The sequence below is a fragment of the Charadrius vociferus genome, unplaced genomic scaffold (genome assembly GCF_000708025.1).
Source record: "Charadrius vociferus isolate BGI_N301 unplaced genomic scaffold, ASM70802v2 scaffold862, whole genome shotgun sequence".
Lineage (NCBI taxonomy): Eukaryota > Metazoa > Chordata > Aves > Charadriiformes > Charadriidae > Charadrius > Charadrius vociferus.
In genome coordinates, this window is record NW_009647209.1 from 740,710 (window position 1) to 759,239 (window position 18,530).

The following is an 18,530-nucleotide window of genomic DNA, read 5'->3' on the forward strand; positions in this document are numbered from 1 at the left end:
ACTGTCATACGATACAGGTTGTTTTTGTCTGGTAGTTGAATGAGTTGAACTGGTGGGAAGGGAGAGCGAAGGAAAATCTTAATTTAAGGAGAGTTCAGAATTTGCAGGATTATTTAGCACATTTATGTTTTTCTTGGACTAAATAGGCTTTCCTCAAACTGTTGTTTTTTAGAACAAGCTACTGCAATATCTGCTAGTGATATTGAGACTTGAAATGTATCTTTCTTCCATCCACACAGTGAATACTTGTGTGCTTGGTTCCATCTGGAAAGGATATAATTGAATCCTTGTTTGGCTCCTTTAATTATCTCTTTGCAGAGTCCTTGGCTGGGAATTTTGCCACTTACAATGCAAATATTCAAACTTAAGAGCATAAATTGTGCTTTCAAAGAGCATTTTTGTAAACCTTTTATCTTTTGGTGGTTTTTCAAAAGCGAACATGAGAACTTCTCAATGAACATGTTTTAATTTTGTAAATCCTCAGAGAAGATTTTGTTTTCTTGCAGGTTGGCTGTAGTTGCTAATTAACTTTGTTAATTAATCATGCTATAGGGATGAAACATGCTTGATTAAAAATAAATAAAACCATATAGCAACAAAGTAATGCTACTGATTTTTCCTGTTTAAAAGCAAAGATTAAAAAAACAAGATTAACTTTGAAGCTGCATGTCAAATGTTCTTTGCATTTGAAATATCTGAAAGGCTAAAGCAGCTAAAAGCTTATTATTTTTGCAGCTCAGTTGTAGTAAAATGCTTATCCAATTGTAACACTGTGTTAAAAAATGGGGGCTGCGAAGAGTCGCTGAAGGTGCTGTCTTAATCAAAACTGCCTGAGATGGTGGGTAGTAATCAGCAGGTTTACTTGGTTGTGCTTAGACACGAAGGTCCTTCTTCTCTCTTATCATGTGTCTTGTATGAAAACTTCCAATGCTGCGGATTGGTGTTAAATGCTGTTGGCTTGTAACAGGATTTTGACGACCTGGTATAGCAGCGTACATTTGTACAGAGGTGGTGGGAAATGGCTCACTGCGGGCGATGGGCCGAGTGCATCACAAATGAAGCTCCCTGGAATGATCTCAGGGATGACGGTGGTCCAGAGGCACGCTGAGCCTCTGCCACGTGTCCTGCCTAGATGAAGGTAACCATCTGCGGAGGTCTGGCTGTGAGCGCGCAGCTCCTTCACCTGGGGAGCGCAGGCGGGAGGGAGAAGATGCTCTGGGACCCGTTTGAAGTGGGAGCACAGAGTTTGCTTGCCTCAAAGTTGACTTATTTTTAGACACTGTTGGAACAGATGGCTCTTTCTGTATCCCCTGTTGCAGTTTTTTTCTCGTATGTGATAATTGGGTTTCTTTTTCGTTTTCTGCTGTTGTAAAGTGGCAGGAATATTATAAACACAGTACAAGAGTGCCAGTCTATGCTCCTCTTTGCTGGGAAAATTGTTAAGGAAGCCCTTCCTGAACCTCTCTCACCCAGAGAGGGAAGACGTGGCCTTGTTAGGACGAGCCGTCTTTGCGGATGGAGCTTGAATGGAATTTACTCTGATAAAATTCCAGAATCCAGAAATGTGGAACTGATTCCATGTTGGAGGTAACACAGTGGAAAGTAGGAGTATTCCTCATGTAGGAGGAATAACTAAATAAATCTCGGCAGATGACTGGCAGAAATTGTATGGAGGAGTGGTTTGTGGGTTTTTTTGTTTGTTTATTCCCCCCCATCTTTTCTCATAAAATATCTTTAGGCACTTGTTTTGCAATTAAAAAGTCAAAACCCCCTCAAAGGGTATACCCGATTTTTCCACTAAAACATATTAGGGCACTGGAGCGGTGCAAAAATGCAATGGGCTATTTCCAGCAGATGAACTACATCCTTAAAATAGGATTGACCAGTTTTGTGATTTGCGTGTGATAGTATCTGAGCAAGGAAGAGGGAAGGCAGTACATGTCTTTTAGAAGCTGTTTTTAGGATGGTTGCATGAAGGCAATCAATGCTGTACTAATGCCACTTCTCAATTGTCAGTAATTTTTCAGATGTGCAAAAAAGGCTCTTGGTATCATGCTGGAGTAACACAAATGCAACTTCCACTGGGCTGTGGCTGTATCATCCTCAGGTTTTGCCAATATTCAGTGGTTTCAACATCACATATGTTTACAAATCATGATACTAGCAATTCCTGGTATTAATCTGATAATAGTGCTTGCAGGGTGCCATCAGCCGGCTGCACGGGGAGTGTTGTAGGGGTGCAGCAAGCATGTGGGGGCAGGTGACTATTAGGGAGACTTAAATACCACGTTTTCTACTGAAGCAGTAAGGGAGGACTGGTTTGGTGACCCAAGCATATGTTGCGCTGTGGCTGAGGGACACGAGTGCTGTCATTCCCACAGTAATTAGACAGGTAGGTGCAGATCTTCCTTCCTCAGCAGAAACGTTTCCTGAGAAATGGTTTAAAAGCTACTTTTATTGCAAGATCAGGAACAAAATATCGTAGAGCATTTAGCTTTTTCATGCTGGATGAGAGTGACCCAGTCATAGAATCATAGAATCATCTTAGTTGGAAGAGACCTTTAAGATCATCAAGTCCAACCGTTAACTGAACACTGCCAAAACCACCACTAAACCATGTCCCTCAGCACCACATCTACCCGTCTTTTAAATACCTCCAGGGATGATGATTCAACCCCTTCCCTGGGCAGCCTGTTCCAGTGGATGATAACCCTTTTGGTGAAGACATTTTTCAAGGGCCCAAAACTGAACACAGTGCTGAGGTGGGGCCTCACCAGTGCCGAGTGCAGGGGGACAATCACTGCCCTCGTCAATGACAGGAGTGCCTACAGAGCCCGGGGAGATCATCGTGCGCTGCGTCCTCCCTCAGCCCCACTGGGCACCTTTGCAGGTTCTGAGGGACGGGAGTTTCCAGCCCCTGCTCTTCTCTGCCGTGCGAGCTGGGAGATGCGTCTCTGCATTTTCAGGACTCTGTCTACTCTCAGTGCGGTGCCCAGCAGGAAGGGTTTCTTTCCTGCACTCAGAACGTCTCAGGAGAGCCGGGCGGCCTGGCCCTTGGCAGGCGGCGTGAGGGCAGAGGCTCCGCCCCGCTGCCACGTCTCGGCAGTGCTGAGCAGTGGCTCTCTGACATTTACATTATACTGAGTAGTCACGGGGGCAGAGATTCTGAATATGCCAGGGAGGTGCCAGGATGCCTCACTGGGATGCTTCGGGGTTTTATTTTTTTCCAGTTAGACCAAGTAGAATTTTTGGGCAAAACATGAGTAAATGGAGATTTTCAAACTTGATTAGGGATATGTTCTGGTTTAAAAATCCTTTTGCTGGACGTTTTAAAAGCTGATCATCTTTTGTAAATAATTTATTCACGTGCAGATTTATGTTTTGGTGTGTACTGATAAATTCTTTGTGTGCTGATAAATTCCTCTGACTTTTCTGCAGGATGTTTTTCTTTCAAAACCAGATATTCTTCTTGAAAAATAGCCTACTTGAAACAAGCGTCCTTGTTTTTCTTAAATCCTTTTAAAATTATGGTAGGTTGCTTGAGTCCCACTTGTTCTGTAAAGTACTTTGTTGATTTGCTGAGCTTCCAGAGCAAATTCTCCTCTTCCTGTACCTTCGTGCAGTGGTCGATTCCTGCACCACCTGCCCCTGTCAAGGTTTTGCAGTTCACATACTTGGTTTGTGCTACATTCTCCCAGCCCATACACTTTCTTTTTCTGCGTATACTAAAACCGTACTTTCATTCCTTTCCTACAACTTTTCCGGTGAAAGTGTGTTGTGATCACCAAATCCTTAATTAAGCAAATTAATTGCTACTTGAGTCAAGCCAAACATTTGGGTAAGGATTTTATATAAAAAAAGGCTAATTAAAAAAGACCTAATAATTCTGTAGTTGCAAAATGCAGCACAGTATGTTTAGGAATAAATAGATTTTTTAAATTTTAATTTTTGTGCATACATTTATTGATAATCTAACAGCCTTCCAACGTGCATTAATATAGTGCAGAATAAAGCTGATGTGTAAGGCGGTAGGGAAATAAATAACACAATCTGATTTGCACAGTCTGTTTTGGTATCGCCGGAGTGATGAGCTGCTTTGTTGTTTGAATGGAGCAAATGATGTTTAGATTCAGTTGATGTATTGACAGTTCTGTCAAAACTGCCACAAAATGAAACAATAACCCAGCTGCTAAATATTGCAGAGAGACGTGGTGGGGCGAGCGGGGTCTGCTGGGAGGGTTGCCCGAGCGATGTGCAGGATGGGGAAGCGGTGCGTTCTCTCCGCCACTGAAAAATGAACTGCTATTCACACGCTTTTCTTTCCATAGGGAGAAGCTGTCTGTGGCTCGGCTGCAGCGAGAAGTTGCACAAAGTAAGAGTGAAGGAGCAATGGTAAGCTGCGGCAACTCGCTGCGTTGCAATTCTTGTCTTACTACTTCAGGCCTTAGGTGCATTTTGTCTTGCTGAAGATGGTCACCGGAGCATTAAGGCTGTCTTGGAGATAATGATGGGTTGCCAATGATGTATTCATAAATCTGAGGAAACTCAAGGCTCTATCTTGGCTTCCTTGGAAGAGCTGTGGTAGAGAAAAGCTGTTTCCTTTTCCCTGCTGATGGTGCTTACTGGAATTGGAAGCAAGGCAAGCTCGGAAAGGCAATTTCAGATCAAAATATAGTAGATTTACTTGCCTGTTAAATCTTAGCCAGCTGCCGAAAAATAGAAGAATACAAGCATGGAAGCCTAAAAAAAAACCCTCAGTCTGATAGTTTTGTAAATCATGTAATGCTCCTTATATCTTCATTTTTCATGTAGTGATTTATAAGATTAGGCTTGTAAGCAAAAGTTGAAATGGCAGATTTTTGGTTAACTGCAAATCTCAATTTATAGAGTGCCTTATCTCTTCAAAACAATTTTCTTTGGGAGCCAACATATGCTGAGGGTGCTTAATTACTTAATATCTAAGGAACTATTCCCATCTGTTAAGGAGTTTGTTTGTCCCTGTCTTCAGATAAAATGTCGTAGGCTTCCGTGGGATAAAGCAGACCCGTTCAAAAACCTTAAAACCCAAACCAGTCCCCTGGAACATACTTGTGAAACTGCTGCTGATTTGAGTGAGTTGCGTAGCTGGCTGGGAGAGAATTTGGTCCAAAGCTTGTTTAACTTGGTGGAGAGAAGCTATAGAGGGTCTTTGGGAAGCGGATGCTTTGTCAGCTGTGTGATGCAGGGTCCGTAAAATCCCACCTGCCTCCAGAGAGTGCATTTTATAAATCATTATTAGTGATCAATACAATGAAGTGAGATTTGGAGGGACGTAAGTGGCAGGTAAGAAAAACCTGCTGTGAATCTATTGTTCTCGCCATGGCCCCACGTGGCTCCAGAGGTGGTGGTGGTGCTTTGTGAGGGGCTCTGCTGGGACAGGGGCATGTGGGGGGTCTGAATGCCTGGTAGTGAAGGGAGGGAGGCGAGTGGGGTTTGCTCAGGCAGATATTGCTGATTTGCCCCGAGCCCCGGCTGCGTTTCCAGCTCGGCCGTGGGAGTCGCTGCCCTCTCTCATCCCAACATCGCCTGCCCTTGGGTCTGCAGCAAGGCTGGGTTGGCCACCAGAAGGCTTTGAGGTGGTGTTTAAGCAGTTGGGAAGACTGGCCACTGGGTAGTGTTTTGCATGTATTGGGACAGGAGTCCTGTAGGAACTGAGACACACTTTTATCAGGTTAAGCCGTAATCCAAGAGTCTGTGACTGAGATAAAACTCCTGCTGCCTCCAGGAGGAATTTTGTCTGAGGAAGAATAAAGAAGATCAGGCATTGGATTGGCAGTTGCATTTTAGTTTGCAGTGTAAACAATTTTCAAAATCTGGAGAGCTGTTTACTCTATTTGAACTGTTTCCTTTAATTTTTTTTTACTAGCTTTCCCTTGGAGGCATAGAAATAATATAATACATTGGGTGTAAAATATACTTAGTGGAATAATTCAAGACTTCATGAAATCAGCAGTGTTGATTAACCTTCTGGACCTGGTAATGCTTTTGGTATAGGCACCCACCTTGTGGCTTCATCTCATGAGAGTCAAACACTTTTTGTGCCTTTCACTACGGGCTGGTGGGATTAATCACATAGCCCTGCTAACCAGAGTGTAATTTTGTATAATTTGTTGAGAGGCTGAGTGTTGTAACCCATTAGGAACCGATAGGTAGCTCTCCGGGGGTGCAATCTTCCCCCAAGGTAAATACTAGGTAGTTTTTTTTCTCTTCCCCGAGGGGTAATTTCCACAATTATCCTGCAACTACAGCCAAGGACGAGTGCGCCCGTAGAGACAATTGCTTTGAAGCTGTTGATGTATGGAAACTTCTTTGTGTCTCAGAGCTCAAAACCAGTGATTTTAATATGAAACACAGCAGTCATTAATTAACATTAATGAACTTGCTTGGCTGTGAGCAGTACAGGAGCAGTAAGGGTCCAGGAGCTGGAGTGTTTGAACACAGGGGAGGCCAGGGATGAAGTAGCTTGTGTAGGCTGCGTTCTCGGGGCATGCAGCAAGGAGCCTCCAGCACATACCGGTTTCGGGGCAAATACTTCAGAAAGATTCACAGTGAAATTTCGGCAAGGGATTCTGAGCAAGCAAGCCTTTGGCAGACGGCAAGGCATTCTCTGGAGAAGTGCTGGCAGCCAGCAGTGTGCCTGCAGGGTACCAAATCGCATGTGCTGCTCTTTTTGGTGTGATGGACATCCCCCCAGAGACAGCACGGAGTCCTCTGGGGCTGGCGGCGAGGATGCTGGGCAGCGGTACCCGCCAGCCGCAGGGCGCCCGAGGCATTTTGCCGTGCTGTCACCGGCTGCGACTCGGGATAAAAGGGATGGCATCCCCCGCAGCCTCCCTGCCAACGCAGTCTGTGACAGGCCACAGCTTTATTTAATCACTAATTAGCTAACCGCCTTTACTTACTTCCATTTTCTTTTTTGTTTGTCCTGCTAGTTAGATTGTCACGAAGGTGTTCCGTGAACTAACTCCTTCGTTTGGGAAGGACACAGGTGACAGCACACGCCACCTTTAATGCCACCTTCAGCGCCTTGCTCAGTCCCGTGGAGGGGGTTTCGACACCAGGCGTGGGGAGGGCAGAGAGTGCGAGGAGCCATGCTGCCCCGCCGCTGCCCCGTGTCCTGGCAGCCATGCCATACATCACACAAGCCTTCTGCAGGGTGGCACCTCATTTAATACTGCTCCGGTGCTTCTTTTCAAAAAGTACATCTTATTTGGGTTTTGCAGTCAGGGATAGGTCATGAGGGTAAGAGGTGACCACGTTATGTCAACCTGTGCCCATTTTTAGGGTGAGCCCTGTTCTCGTGTGTGCTGGAGGGACATGTGGTGCAGTGGGTTTGCCTTTTCTTTCCCATTTGGCACCTTTTTGATCACAGTGTGAGAAAGCTGTGGATACTCTTCCCTATTGCCTTCCCAGCACAAATCAAGGGGAAAATATGCTATTTAGGATTTTCTTCCCTGCTCAGAGGGTCTCCAGATAGCATTTGCTGTAACCTGCAACCAGCCGTTGCGTTTTTGAAGGTGGTCTTTGGAAGCAATGGGTGGGAAGGGCTCCTGGTGCTGGGGTTTGCTCAGTGTCACAGGAACCGCTGCAGTGAAGCGGCCCGGTACATAAAATTGCTAACGACAAACAAATAGGAAGCATGTGCTGTAGAAACTACTTATACTGCAATGTCTTTGCTCAAAAATGGGTTTGCACATTTGTATAACTAACATGGTGAGTGATGATGAAATGCATTTTCCTGAGGATGTGTTTGTCTGAGGAGTCTTCGGCTGGGGTTGAAGATCGGGCAGTACGTACTGTATATGACACAGTGTGTTTGCCCCACAGAGCTCCCTGTGAGAAATGTATTTTTTTAATATGTCCCAGAGTTACATTTTTCATGATGGATTTATTATTAGAAGTAGATATTTACTGGAAGGTACTATAAAAGTTTAAATTAAGATATTTAATTTAATGATAAATGTTTATCACCAAAAATATATGAATAACCTGTAATACATTTTTCCATATGGTTGGATGGAAAACCTGATACCTCATAAATAGGGTTGAGTGAGTATGTATTTATAAATTACTTGAATAAGGAGACCTGAATAAATTCAGACTTCGAATACCTGACAACTGCTCAGGTTTCTTTATTTTATGAACCACCGTCAGTAAATATTGATTATTCATTATCAAAATGCACAATTACTGCCAGTCCATCTACTGAAAGTTTCAGCAGCACTGAGCCTGGATTGCCAGGTGACTCTTCCTGTTGCTTATGGCCTTTAATTTCTTAATGTGCATATTCGCAATTTTCTTAGTCATGCTTCTTCTGAGTCATCAAGGCTATTTTACCGTTCTGTAAAGGAGAAGATGATTACTTCATACATGTACAGTTCTTACAGCATTTGATGGAGACTGTGCAGGTGTCTGTGGTGACAGAGATGCCATTATTAAAATGAGCAGCTTTCAAAATAGATCACAAGTTTATTTCAAAACATAGTAAAGATTGAAAACTGCTTTAGTCATCAAAGTCTTTTCTTTTTTTTTTAAATTTATGTCCATGATTTTGGACCTTGAGGACACGGAACAAGACCAGGAAAAGAGTTCATTTTTGTGAAATGTTCTTAACAGTGAACAGTGCCAGGTTAGGGAAAATACAAGAAAAATGCTGCCACAGTTACATAGCCGAGTTCTCATGGCAGAGTAAGTGGTGTGTTAGCAGAAACCTAGATTAAAAATCTAAAATTGTATACACAGTTATGTCATGTTTTAATAACTTGGATTCATGTAATAATCGCCCAGAAGAAATATTTCCATATACGTTACACAGTTTTGTTAGTATGTACTTCTGCATCCAAGTCCTTTAATTTGACTCTATTTTCCATTAGTTCAGTGGCCTGTAACCTACACAAAAGAAATTGTAGCACTCTGGCAATTTAGCTGTGAAGGTTAAAGTGGGATGATACTGCCTTTTATATCTACATGGGTTTCGCTTGGGGTGGGCCCTAGGCTCTGATTTACCATGAGTCCTGCTGCGTCTTTAAGTGATGCAAAGTGATTATCATGGGCTCTTCCCGGTACCCGTCTATTCCACACCTGCACCCTTTTGTTACAAACCCACCATGTTAAGTGAATGTGAGGTCCCCATTGAATAGGTTTCCACCCTCTGGTAATCCTTCTGCATTAGATTGATTTATGAATGTATCAGATTCTTTGTTAGCATGTAAACCACTAATTAATTTAAAGCTCTCTGTGGAAAAATTAAAGCCCTGGTTAAGGCTTTCAACAGGCTCAGATGGTGCTAATAATGGAAAAACAAGTTATATTAATGAGTTTTGATGTGATCAGCACAATTCTTGCTTTACAAACAGTTTTAGCTGTAAAACAGTAGAGACTGCAAGTTTTTAAATAAAGAGTAGAAGTAAAAAGGAAAGGCAGAAAAAAATCACACTGTCAGTAAGATAGCCCATTGTTACTGGCAACTGACTCACTTCTGCTTGTTACAACTTTCTTAAATGTAGTGTGTTTAGATATACGTAATAGCCTCTTACAAACCCACGGGAAGTGCAAACCAGTCTTTTTTCCGGATTGAAACCGAACTTCTAAACTAATCAGCTTTGAAAAGATCTCTGTCTCTTCTCCTCATCACACGCTGCTGAACTGGAGTGTTCACATGGAGACGGACGTGTTGAAGTGCAGAAAAGGTCTTGATTGAAATTGTATTAAAATCAGTAGAAAGTCTCACCATATTCTCTGCTGTTCCAAACTCCAGGGTGTTTTGTATGTAATTTTACTTGTTTGCTCTTTTGCTCAAATTTAGACTTTTAATGTGGGTGCTAGTTTTTGGTGAGAAGCAAGAGGAGATTGGACTCCGGCTTGACAATGCTTTGTTGAGCTGAGTGAAAAGAAAGAAAGCCTAATCTCCATCTTTTTTTGTAGGAAGCTGAAAATGCACAGTCACAAAGGCAGCCCATGATTGTAGGAAATTGTGCTTTTCCCGCATGTCTCCCAGGAGCTGTGTTTACCTCTCCTGGCCAAGGCACTCTGCCTCAGGCCGCCATCCTGGCTCTGTGGTCAGCACCACAGCCGATATGAATGCTGCCCCATTCATCAGCGAGCAGAGAGCCCTCTGAGAAGGAGCAAAGGCAGCATTTTTGGAGGCCCAGCTCCGAACATCTGCACTACGTACCTTGTTTTTGCGGAGGAGGGGGAATCCTGAGGTTGCTCTTGAGCTGGGGTCTTACAGATGGCAGCACAATGTATGCACGGAGGCACTTTCTGTCACTGGCGTGATGAATCTCTGCAATTGCCTCCAGCAGCTGGGAAGGCTGTTGTTGCAGAAGCACCCGGGTCATTCAAAAATAGATGATATTCAGTAATAAATGAAGTGTTAAAGATGCGATACAAAAGGCTAAATTGTCTTTCCCAACTTCTGGGTCCTTAGGTCTACGAAAACATCTATCTGTGCTTTAATTAGAAAGTAGCAGAGAGAGAGAGAGGCAAAGTTGACATTTTAAAATAGGTGTTTGAATATTCAACATCCTAAACCGGAAAGCAGCAGTCTGACCCTTGAGCTGTCTTCCCCGCGAAGCTGTGTATTTACACACAGCTAGCCATGCTGTCTAGCTCCTTTTTCTTGGAAACTTCATCATACAGCCCCTCACGGAAACTCAGTGACATTAGTAGTAGTTAGCATCAATAATGATTATTGAAATTCTTTACAAGCCTAGTTTAATGCTCCTGAACCTCATTAATTGTTCATACTTCATTACGCCAAATGTCCTCATTCAAAACTTTGCACTTTTATCTTTGGTGGTTTTAAAATTCAAGTTTTTAGTTCTTGTTGTCTCCTGAGTCTTTTTTTGTTGTTTGCTTCAAATTTGCAAATATTTTCAGGTTTTGTATTTTAAGGCTTTTACGAATCTAAGGATTCTTTATGACTTAAAATTGCTGAGACCTTTCAACAGTCATTTTCCAATGAAAACAATGAACCGTATTCCTTCCTCCTCCTGAAACGGAACGCCCGAGAGCCCCGGTGCCTCTGGTCACTGCTGTTCCAAACCCGTGTTGCTCTGGCCTGCTTAATTAATTTCAGAGTGCGGTTTATTCACCAAATTCCACAATAAGTTGTGAAAATTGATTTCCCTTCCACGTTCCCGTTGTTTAAAGCGTGCCCGAAGTGACGGGCGGGCTCCCTGCCTCCGGCTTGCCACCAGGAGAGGGAGCCGCAGCCATGGGAAACGCCGCCCGCCTGCGCAGCCCCGCTTGGAAAAGTTACCGTGCGGCACGCTGGAACTCCAGCCCTCCCGGCCTTCACTGGGATTTACGTTTGGTGGAGCTGGAAGGTGTCCCCTGCGGTATTTTAAAATACACGGGGCTTTGGAGGGGCTCTTGGTACTTGGCATCGCGAGTCCTCGCCATGCTCCGTCCTTGGGTTTGGTGTTTTCTTGCTGTGGGTGCCGAGGGTGGTGTAGGCACCGGCACTGTAAAGACAGTTTCGATATCCAAAGGTACAGAAAGAAGTTTTGCCCCTTGCTTACTGAAGTCTCTTCAACAAGTTTCTGCAAGTCGACATTAAAAAAAGTCAAATAGAATTATGTAAGAATCACTGAACACAGAAAAAAAAGCATAATAATGCATTTATATAAGGTCTGAAAGTAAAATAGAGGCAATCTGCAGAAAGTATGTCATAGCAACTAAACTGCCCTCGAGTAGAAATTGCCATTTATCCATTAGGTAACAAAGGCAGGGGCTGTTGAAGTACGGAGAGGGCGCATGCGGTCTCATAGCATCTATGGGTGTATGTAATAGCAGAATGGCAGTTGGCTTCAGCGTGAAGCAAATCCCGCTTTATGACTAGAAACAGATGTATCCCGCTCTAGGCAATAGCTCACCGCCTAATAGGAGTGATGCGCCCATGCACTAATAACAGTGAATTGCAGCCATTTTCATATCAAAGGTTAAGCTCTGCAATCCTGAGCTCCTCCAGGCAACGGCAGGCGTTGGCTCGAGGAAGCCACACACTCACTGGATTAATATTTTTGTGAGGATGACCTGAATAGAGCCACCGATCTACAGGCTGAAGAGGCGGAACATTCATGGTCGGGTTTTATCTCATGCAAGAAAGGGATCTCCGCTAGGACAGAATTAGTCACAACGTCTGGGGCTCTGAAGAGGAAAGGTGAATGTATCCACTGGGCCAACAATTTGAATTTTATGCGAACGAGGAAGGTACATTTATACAGATTAATAGCAGTGAAACTGCTGTGGTATACTTGGCATTGCAATTTTTTTAAAAGTAGCTGTGAAATTAGTGTATTACAAGTAAGTGAAATCACTAGATTTTTGTTTGTGGGTGTTTTTGTGGCCAGTAGTTAAACTCTTAGTGTAGAATTCATAATACTTACCAGTAACTGTAACTTCCATCTAAAAGGTCTCTTTGCAGTGTTAGTTCTGGGAACAGAGAAAAAGCCATTAATTTGTCTTCTTAAAACTTTTTTTCATATTATTTTTTTAAAAATAAACCTCTTTTTTAGTATTTTCAAGTTTTGTTCTGAAAACTTGTAGGCCATTTGTAAGACCAAATAAAAACTCTTGTCTTACTGGTTTGGGTAGGTTGATTCAAATCTAGTCACGATATCCATTGCAGAAATTCCAGCCTTTTCCTATTTTTCCCATATTTGCATCGGCTCTTCCAGGGGTTCTGTGGGGTGCGTTACAGTCACCCTTGTGGGGATTTGCGCTCATTAGTGTTTTCTCTTGTAAAGTGTAGCTAAAGCAAAGCAGAGAGGACGAGATGGTGCAGAAATACCTATTCCCCAAACTCGCCTCAGTCTAATCAAGCCGATGGGTGTAGGTGAGCATTTTTTCTGCTGGACAGGGAGTACGGTCTTTAATTTCCTCATTGTTGTTGTCATCTAAAGGTGAACTTCAATATCTCTAGAGATTTTTATTTTTCATGATATGTGGTACAAGTCCCTGCACAAACCAAGGGTGTTTTTTTTCTGGGTCCAAAAGAATGACCTTTTTTCCCCAAACAGGACAGAAAAGATTATCAGGAGGGAGAGACAGTTTCCGTATAGGGAAGGACAAAATTTATGTATCAAGAGCATTGCTCAGTTGTGCTGCTTCCATTAAATGCCCATTTATTTAAATGAATGCAGTGCTCTTGGAGCTTGTACCATCAAGTCGGTGCTGACCCTTGGAACGAGTCAGCTCAGGCAGTGCTTTAGATTGCCTCCTGTTAGAGTAATAACTTTTTACTGCAACAAGTCTTTGTTCAGCGTGTAGCGCATTGGAGACCTGATCCGTAATTGCTCCACGGCACCCAGATAGCATGGTAAGGTACTGTTGGCTTGTCCGGTTCCTTCTGGGCCGAGACAAAACACATATATATATAGAGAGAGAGATAAAGTAGTCTGTTGGAGGTGAATAAAAGAGAGAGCAGAAACTGGGAAAAACTGTTTCCCCATTTCTGACCACTGAACACTTTGTAGGTAGACAGGAAAACTAGTCGCAGCTCATCCAAGCAAGATTTGAACCTGCCAATATTCTTTGTGCCATTAAACCCCATTAGCTTTGTTGTTTTTTTCTCTTGGGAGAGCATTATCAGTCCTCTCTGCAACTTCTGTTCAAAATTTAAAAGAAATATTAAAACATAGTAAGGAAATAATGTCTGTCTATACTAAAATTATGTAGCTTTGTATAGGTTCATATAGCTTGAGCTGACAACTGTGATCCTTCCTTTCTTTCCGTCCCTACTCCAGTCTCTTAAACTTTAACTCAGTTTTTGCTTTGTCAGGAGTTTGCTTTTACATACTTTCTGTTTGTTTTGGCTCTGTGTCCGTTGCATTGTGATAAGGCATCTTTTGATAGTCTACGGGATCTTTCATAATGAAGATCTCATGACATAGTTTTCCAAGTCTGGAACTGGTGATCAGCCTTGCTTGCACGTCCTGCGAGAGGAGACTGTCTAGACTGTGGGAATGACTGCGATGTTTGCATTGTGTTATTTCCATACCGCTTGGCATGATGCACTCTGTAGTTATTCTGGAAACTAATGAAAGTACCAGGCCTGATACAGGACCTTACCTGGCTGTGAAGTGGCTTTCCCTCATTCTCCAGACTGACTGATAAGCTGTGCTTTCGGCACGGTACCCTGTTACGTGACTACAAATAACCAGCTGCTTAAAATCCCTCTTCACTCTACTCTTTAAGGGTCATAGTCTTTAACTTTGGTGTCCTGCAAGGCCTGTTACTCCTTTTGCCACCTAACTCCTTTATAATCTTGAAAAATATTACATTTCTGATCTAAATTGCTCATTTGTAAAGCAGGCTTTATTCTGACTCTTCCGCTGTTCGTCTGATTGCCTGTGTAGGTAGTGAACTCATTGGGGAAGAGGCAGGGTCTTGCCGGGTGTCTAAAAAGTGCCGAGAGCCGCGTGGAGCCTGGGGTGCTGATGTGCTAATCACAGCCCGGCGACCAGGGATGAATACTGGGAGGGGATTTGGCTCAGTATGCACAGTCATTTTGTAATTACGTCTTTATGCTGCACATTTGTGATCGGCATCCATGGTGACACTGCTTGTTTAGAAATGATTTCTGAGTGTCAGAGAAAAATTATTATCTGTTGGGAACATCCTGTTCCTGGTAGTACCTATTAACAGGTGCCCTGTGGCAGCGACTGGCAGAGTTTTCCATTTAAGGAACTTTTTCCGTGGCTGTTGCTAGAGGAGCGGGTCAGAATTCCTAGGTTGTTGTTGGAAATCTTGCATTATGTACGATTTCCCTATGTCATTGATAATGAACCACCTCAGAAGGGAAAACTTGGGACGTAGGAGAGAGAAAAATACATGCCTTAAATGAGAAGCTGAAAAATAATTTCATACTAAAACTAGACTTTGAGAGTTGTCAGCTGTGATAGTCTACAGGCAGGTTTCCAGTGGTTGTATCTTCCATCAGCTGATAAGGGAAAGGTGTTCACAAATTGAAAAATGTAGGAGGATGCGAGTGGAAGTCGAGGTGTGCAATCTAACACGTTTCAAAAGGAAGAGCTTTGGAGGGAACATAAACAGGTTAGCAGAAATATCCTTGTGAACCCTCAGGAAACAAGAGTATCAGCCTCTGGAAACGTGTTTAATCTAACAGAGATGGGAAGGAGAAACTTTTCTTAGCTTTGTTCTTTTCTCATAGCTGTTGCCTTACATGTAGATGCCAGGGCAGGGGCAGGACCCGCGGTGCGTGATGGGGTTCATCCCCTACCACCACAACAGCTGATGAATGGAACTAAACGCTTGTGCACCCTGTTTCCCACGAATGCAGCTCTGCGTGGCTTTGCTTGCGTGGTCAGTGCTGCCAGCGTGTTTCTTTTCAGCCCCTTTTAGACAAAGATTGTTCGTATTTCTCCTGTTTTGAATTTGATGTCAAACTTGATGTCTTGAGGGAGTGATAGGAAGTTGTTTGTCGTAGTAATGTATTACAGCAGTCCACAGGAGCGCTGGTGAAGAGCAAATTTCCTGTTCTGCACATGCACAGCAAAATTTCTTTTGTGCCACAGCTTAAAGACTATATAATTACAAGGAGTTTCCTAACTCTTCATACTTTTTGTACCCAGTGGACAGACAACCCGATATGGCTGTGATTCAGGGTGTCTAAAGCGTTGCTGAGCTGGGCTGGGCTGGGGCAGGGGCTCGCTCTCTTGCTTTTACGGAGCATCTGCCACTGTGAAAGACAAGGGAACTGCGTGCAGAAGTGATGTGAAACCTTGGTGTGCTGCCCAAAATGTACCAAAAACTTAGGATGACTCTCCTAACTCCTATTCGAATGCTCTACACAGTGGAGAATGCACATGGAAAGTCCTGTGTGTTAATTATGTGATTATGTCCAGGAGCAGAACTTCTGCTCAGCTTAATAACTGCAACTACTTCGGTTGGATTTTTTCAACCAGTGCTGAAGGTGGAAGAGGCAGAAGAGAGGAGACCTGCGGTCTTTGGTTTTAGTAATTGGTATTTTCTGTAGAGAAAGAAACATCTTTTTTATCTTCAAGAAAATCAAACTAACACTTGTAATTGTCAACACTTGTTAAAAAAAAAACCTAGCAATTTTTTTTTAGTCAGGTCTTAAATGACAGGCATGTACGTGACTATGTGCAATTAATAGATTAGAATAAACTATGTTTAGGTAAATAAAACGGTTACATCCTGTGTAAAAAGATCAACATGGAAATGAAGACCAGAGAAGAAAATGTCAGGGTTTTTATGTGTGGTTTTGATCTTCTGCTGTAGAAGTATATGTAACCTGCCTATTCTAGTGAGGAAAAGGGGACTAAAGCAGCAGTCTGGCTGGCACTGAGAGTTGAGCTGGCTTTGGTCTCTGGAAACATGAACAGACATTCAAGTGAACCCGTTACTGAAAAGTGATACCACAAAATGGTATCAGGTGGAGACACAGTCTTTCAATTACTCCAGTTTGACTAGTGAATGAATTAAAACCAGCAGTAAACATTTTATTTTATTTTATTTTATTATTGTCAAGTTCTCCCAGGTACCAGGCTTGCAAACTCAGCCTAGCCCCTCGAAGTTGAGTCAGTTCTTCCGCATGTGTGCATCGTCAGCACTAATAAAGATTTTGCAGTGGCAGCTCTGTTAAAAATGCCATTGAAGATGCGCCAGCCAACAAAAAACCCACCACATTTCCCTATAGCCTGTAGCAGTGCCTGCAGTGCTAAAGGAGTGAGTATGATAAAGAGGTACATTTGTCAGAAAACTAAAGCGATAGGACTCTGGAATACATGCAAGGAACAGCTGAGTAAATAAGGTATACTTTTTTGCAGTTACTTACCGACCATAAATGGACTCTACAAGCGAACACAGAAAAATTATAATAAGATCTGACATGTTCATAAGCTCTGTAAAGAGTCTGGGAAAAAGAAATGCTGTATGGAAAGGTAGCTAGCAGGAAAGTAGTGATGCCGGAGGTGTTGAGTGTGTCAGCTGGGAAAGGCAAATAGAAGCATATGCGTGAAAACTTGAAATATCAGCATACCCCAGATCCGTGGGGGTCTGGTGGCACTGCAGACCGTTCTGAGCCACTTCTCACGACTGGCATGGTTACGTTCTACCTTTCCCATCTTCCCAGTTTTTGTTTAGCCTGACATCTATTGCAGTTAACTTCTTGATATCCTGTTTATTAGCAGGAAATACAAATACATTCATGACACATCCTGTTTATTAGCAGGAAATACAAATACATTCATGACAAGTCCAGGAAGTGAAGAAGCCCTGATTCTCCCCAGCATCAGGGCGAGAAACACACGCCACTGCTAGCTTGTGAAGTAAGTCCCAGAGCTCCCTGGAGCAACGAAGTGCAGTTCTACTGGCTGATCCTTTAAAGCCAAATAAAACTCTTAGAAGTGTGTTTTTTTTTCTAATGCTTATCCTATATATGTCCTGCTGCCTAACTCCTATCTCACTAATACAGATCCAAGTGGGAAACAGTTGATTCAGCCACATGCCCATTTGTTCTGCGAGCATCCAGTCCGTTAGAAAAGAACCCATTTGTATCATCTAAAGAACACGTTGGTCAGTTACAGGGGAAAAAACCCATTCGCTTCGGGTGCAGGCACGCAGGCATTGCAGATAAGCAAGAGCCATTTAGGATGTCACTGTGTCCCTGCTGGGGGTTACTGCCACCACAGCGGAGCGGGTGGGGATTTTGCTAGTGCTCCGTCTTCTCCTTTGTTGCACAGCCCCCCAGGTTGCTTCAAAGCACATCTGGTGGTGGGTTCAGTGAAACTGGCTGCCTTGTACCCCATCCCGAGCCTCAAGCAATTCTTTGCTGACTTGAAAGGCTGGTGACCTCCAGATAGTGATCAGGAGTGATGGGAGTGGGACAGTGACCTCTTCTGCCATTACAGCTGGATCTAGAAGAAACCTAGTAGCTGGGCCCTCCTTGTCACTGGTATCCTGGGACCGTGTCCCTTCATTGCATACTTTGGAAAGCATAGCAATGAATATGGCAGATATTGACGTATTGCTTTGTATGAATTCCATAGGTTGAAATCAATACCAGGTATAAACAGTGTAGCTTGAGTGACATGTCACCTTTCATTGTCTTGTTACCTTTCCTTTGTCTTCTTACTCTCCCTTTATGCTTTATTGCTGGTGGAGCACTAGTGCATTGCAGCAAGTCCTCTTCAACGGATGGCATCAGTGTTTCAGAAATCAAAATCCAGCATGGCTATAAATTCATGACTTCTTTCTCCCCACTCTGTCTGGACTTCATAGCCATTCACAAGTATGCCAAAAATACTGGTTTGCGGTAGTGTTTACATAGTGGCTTGTCAAAATGTTGCTACCTGGTTAAAAGGAACTTGAATAAATCTTCTGAGTCTGAACCGATCGTTGACTGCCATAGTTCATGGGATTATCTTTTATAGACCCTCCAAACAATGCAAACAAGATCTGGAAACTGCCTGCCTTTTAAAACTCCCTTTGAAAAATCTTTC

At 43.2% G+C, this 18,530-nt stretch overlaps 1 protein-coding gene across 1 annotated transcript in view; it reads left to right on the forward strand.

Moving 5' to 3' along the window:
* The window catches only part of NCKAP5 (NCK-associated protein 5), a 372,018-nt gene that overhangs the window by 146,917 nt on the left and 206,571 nt on the right, over positions 1 to 18,530 (forward strand). Inside the window, exon 3 of the mRNA XM_009895863.1 lies at positions 4,333 to 4,392. Within this exon, the coding sequence (XP_009894165.1) occupies positions 4,333 to 4,392 (60 nt within the window). The remainder of the gene's footprint in view (positions 1 to 4,332; positions 4,393 to 18,530) is intronic.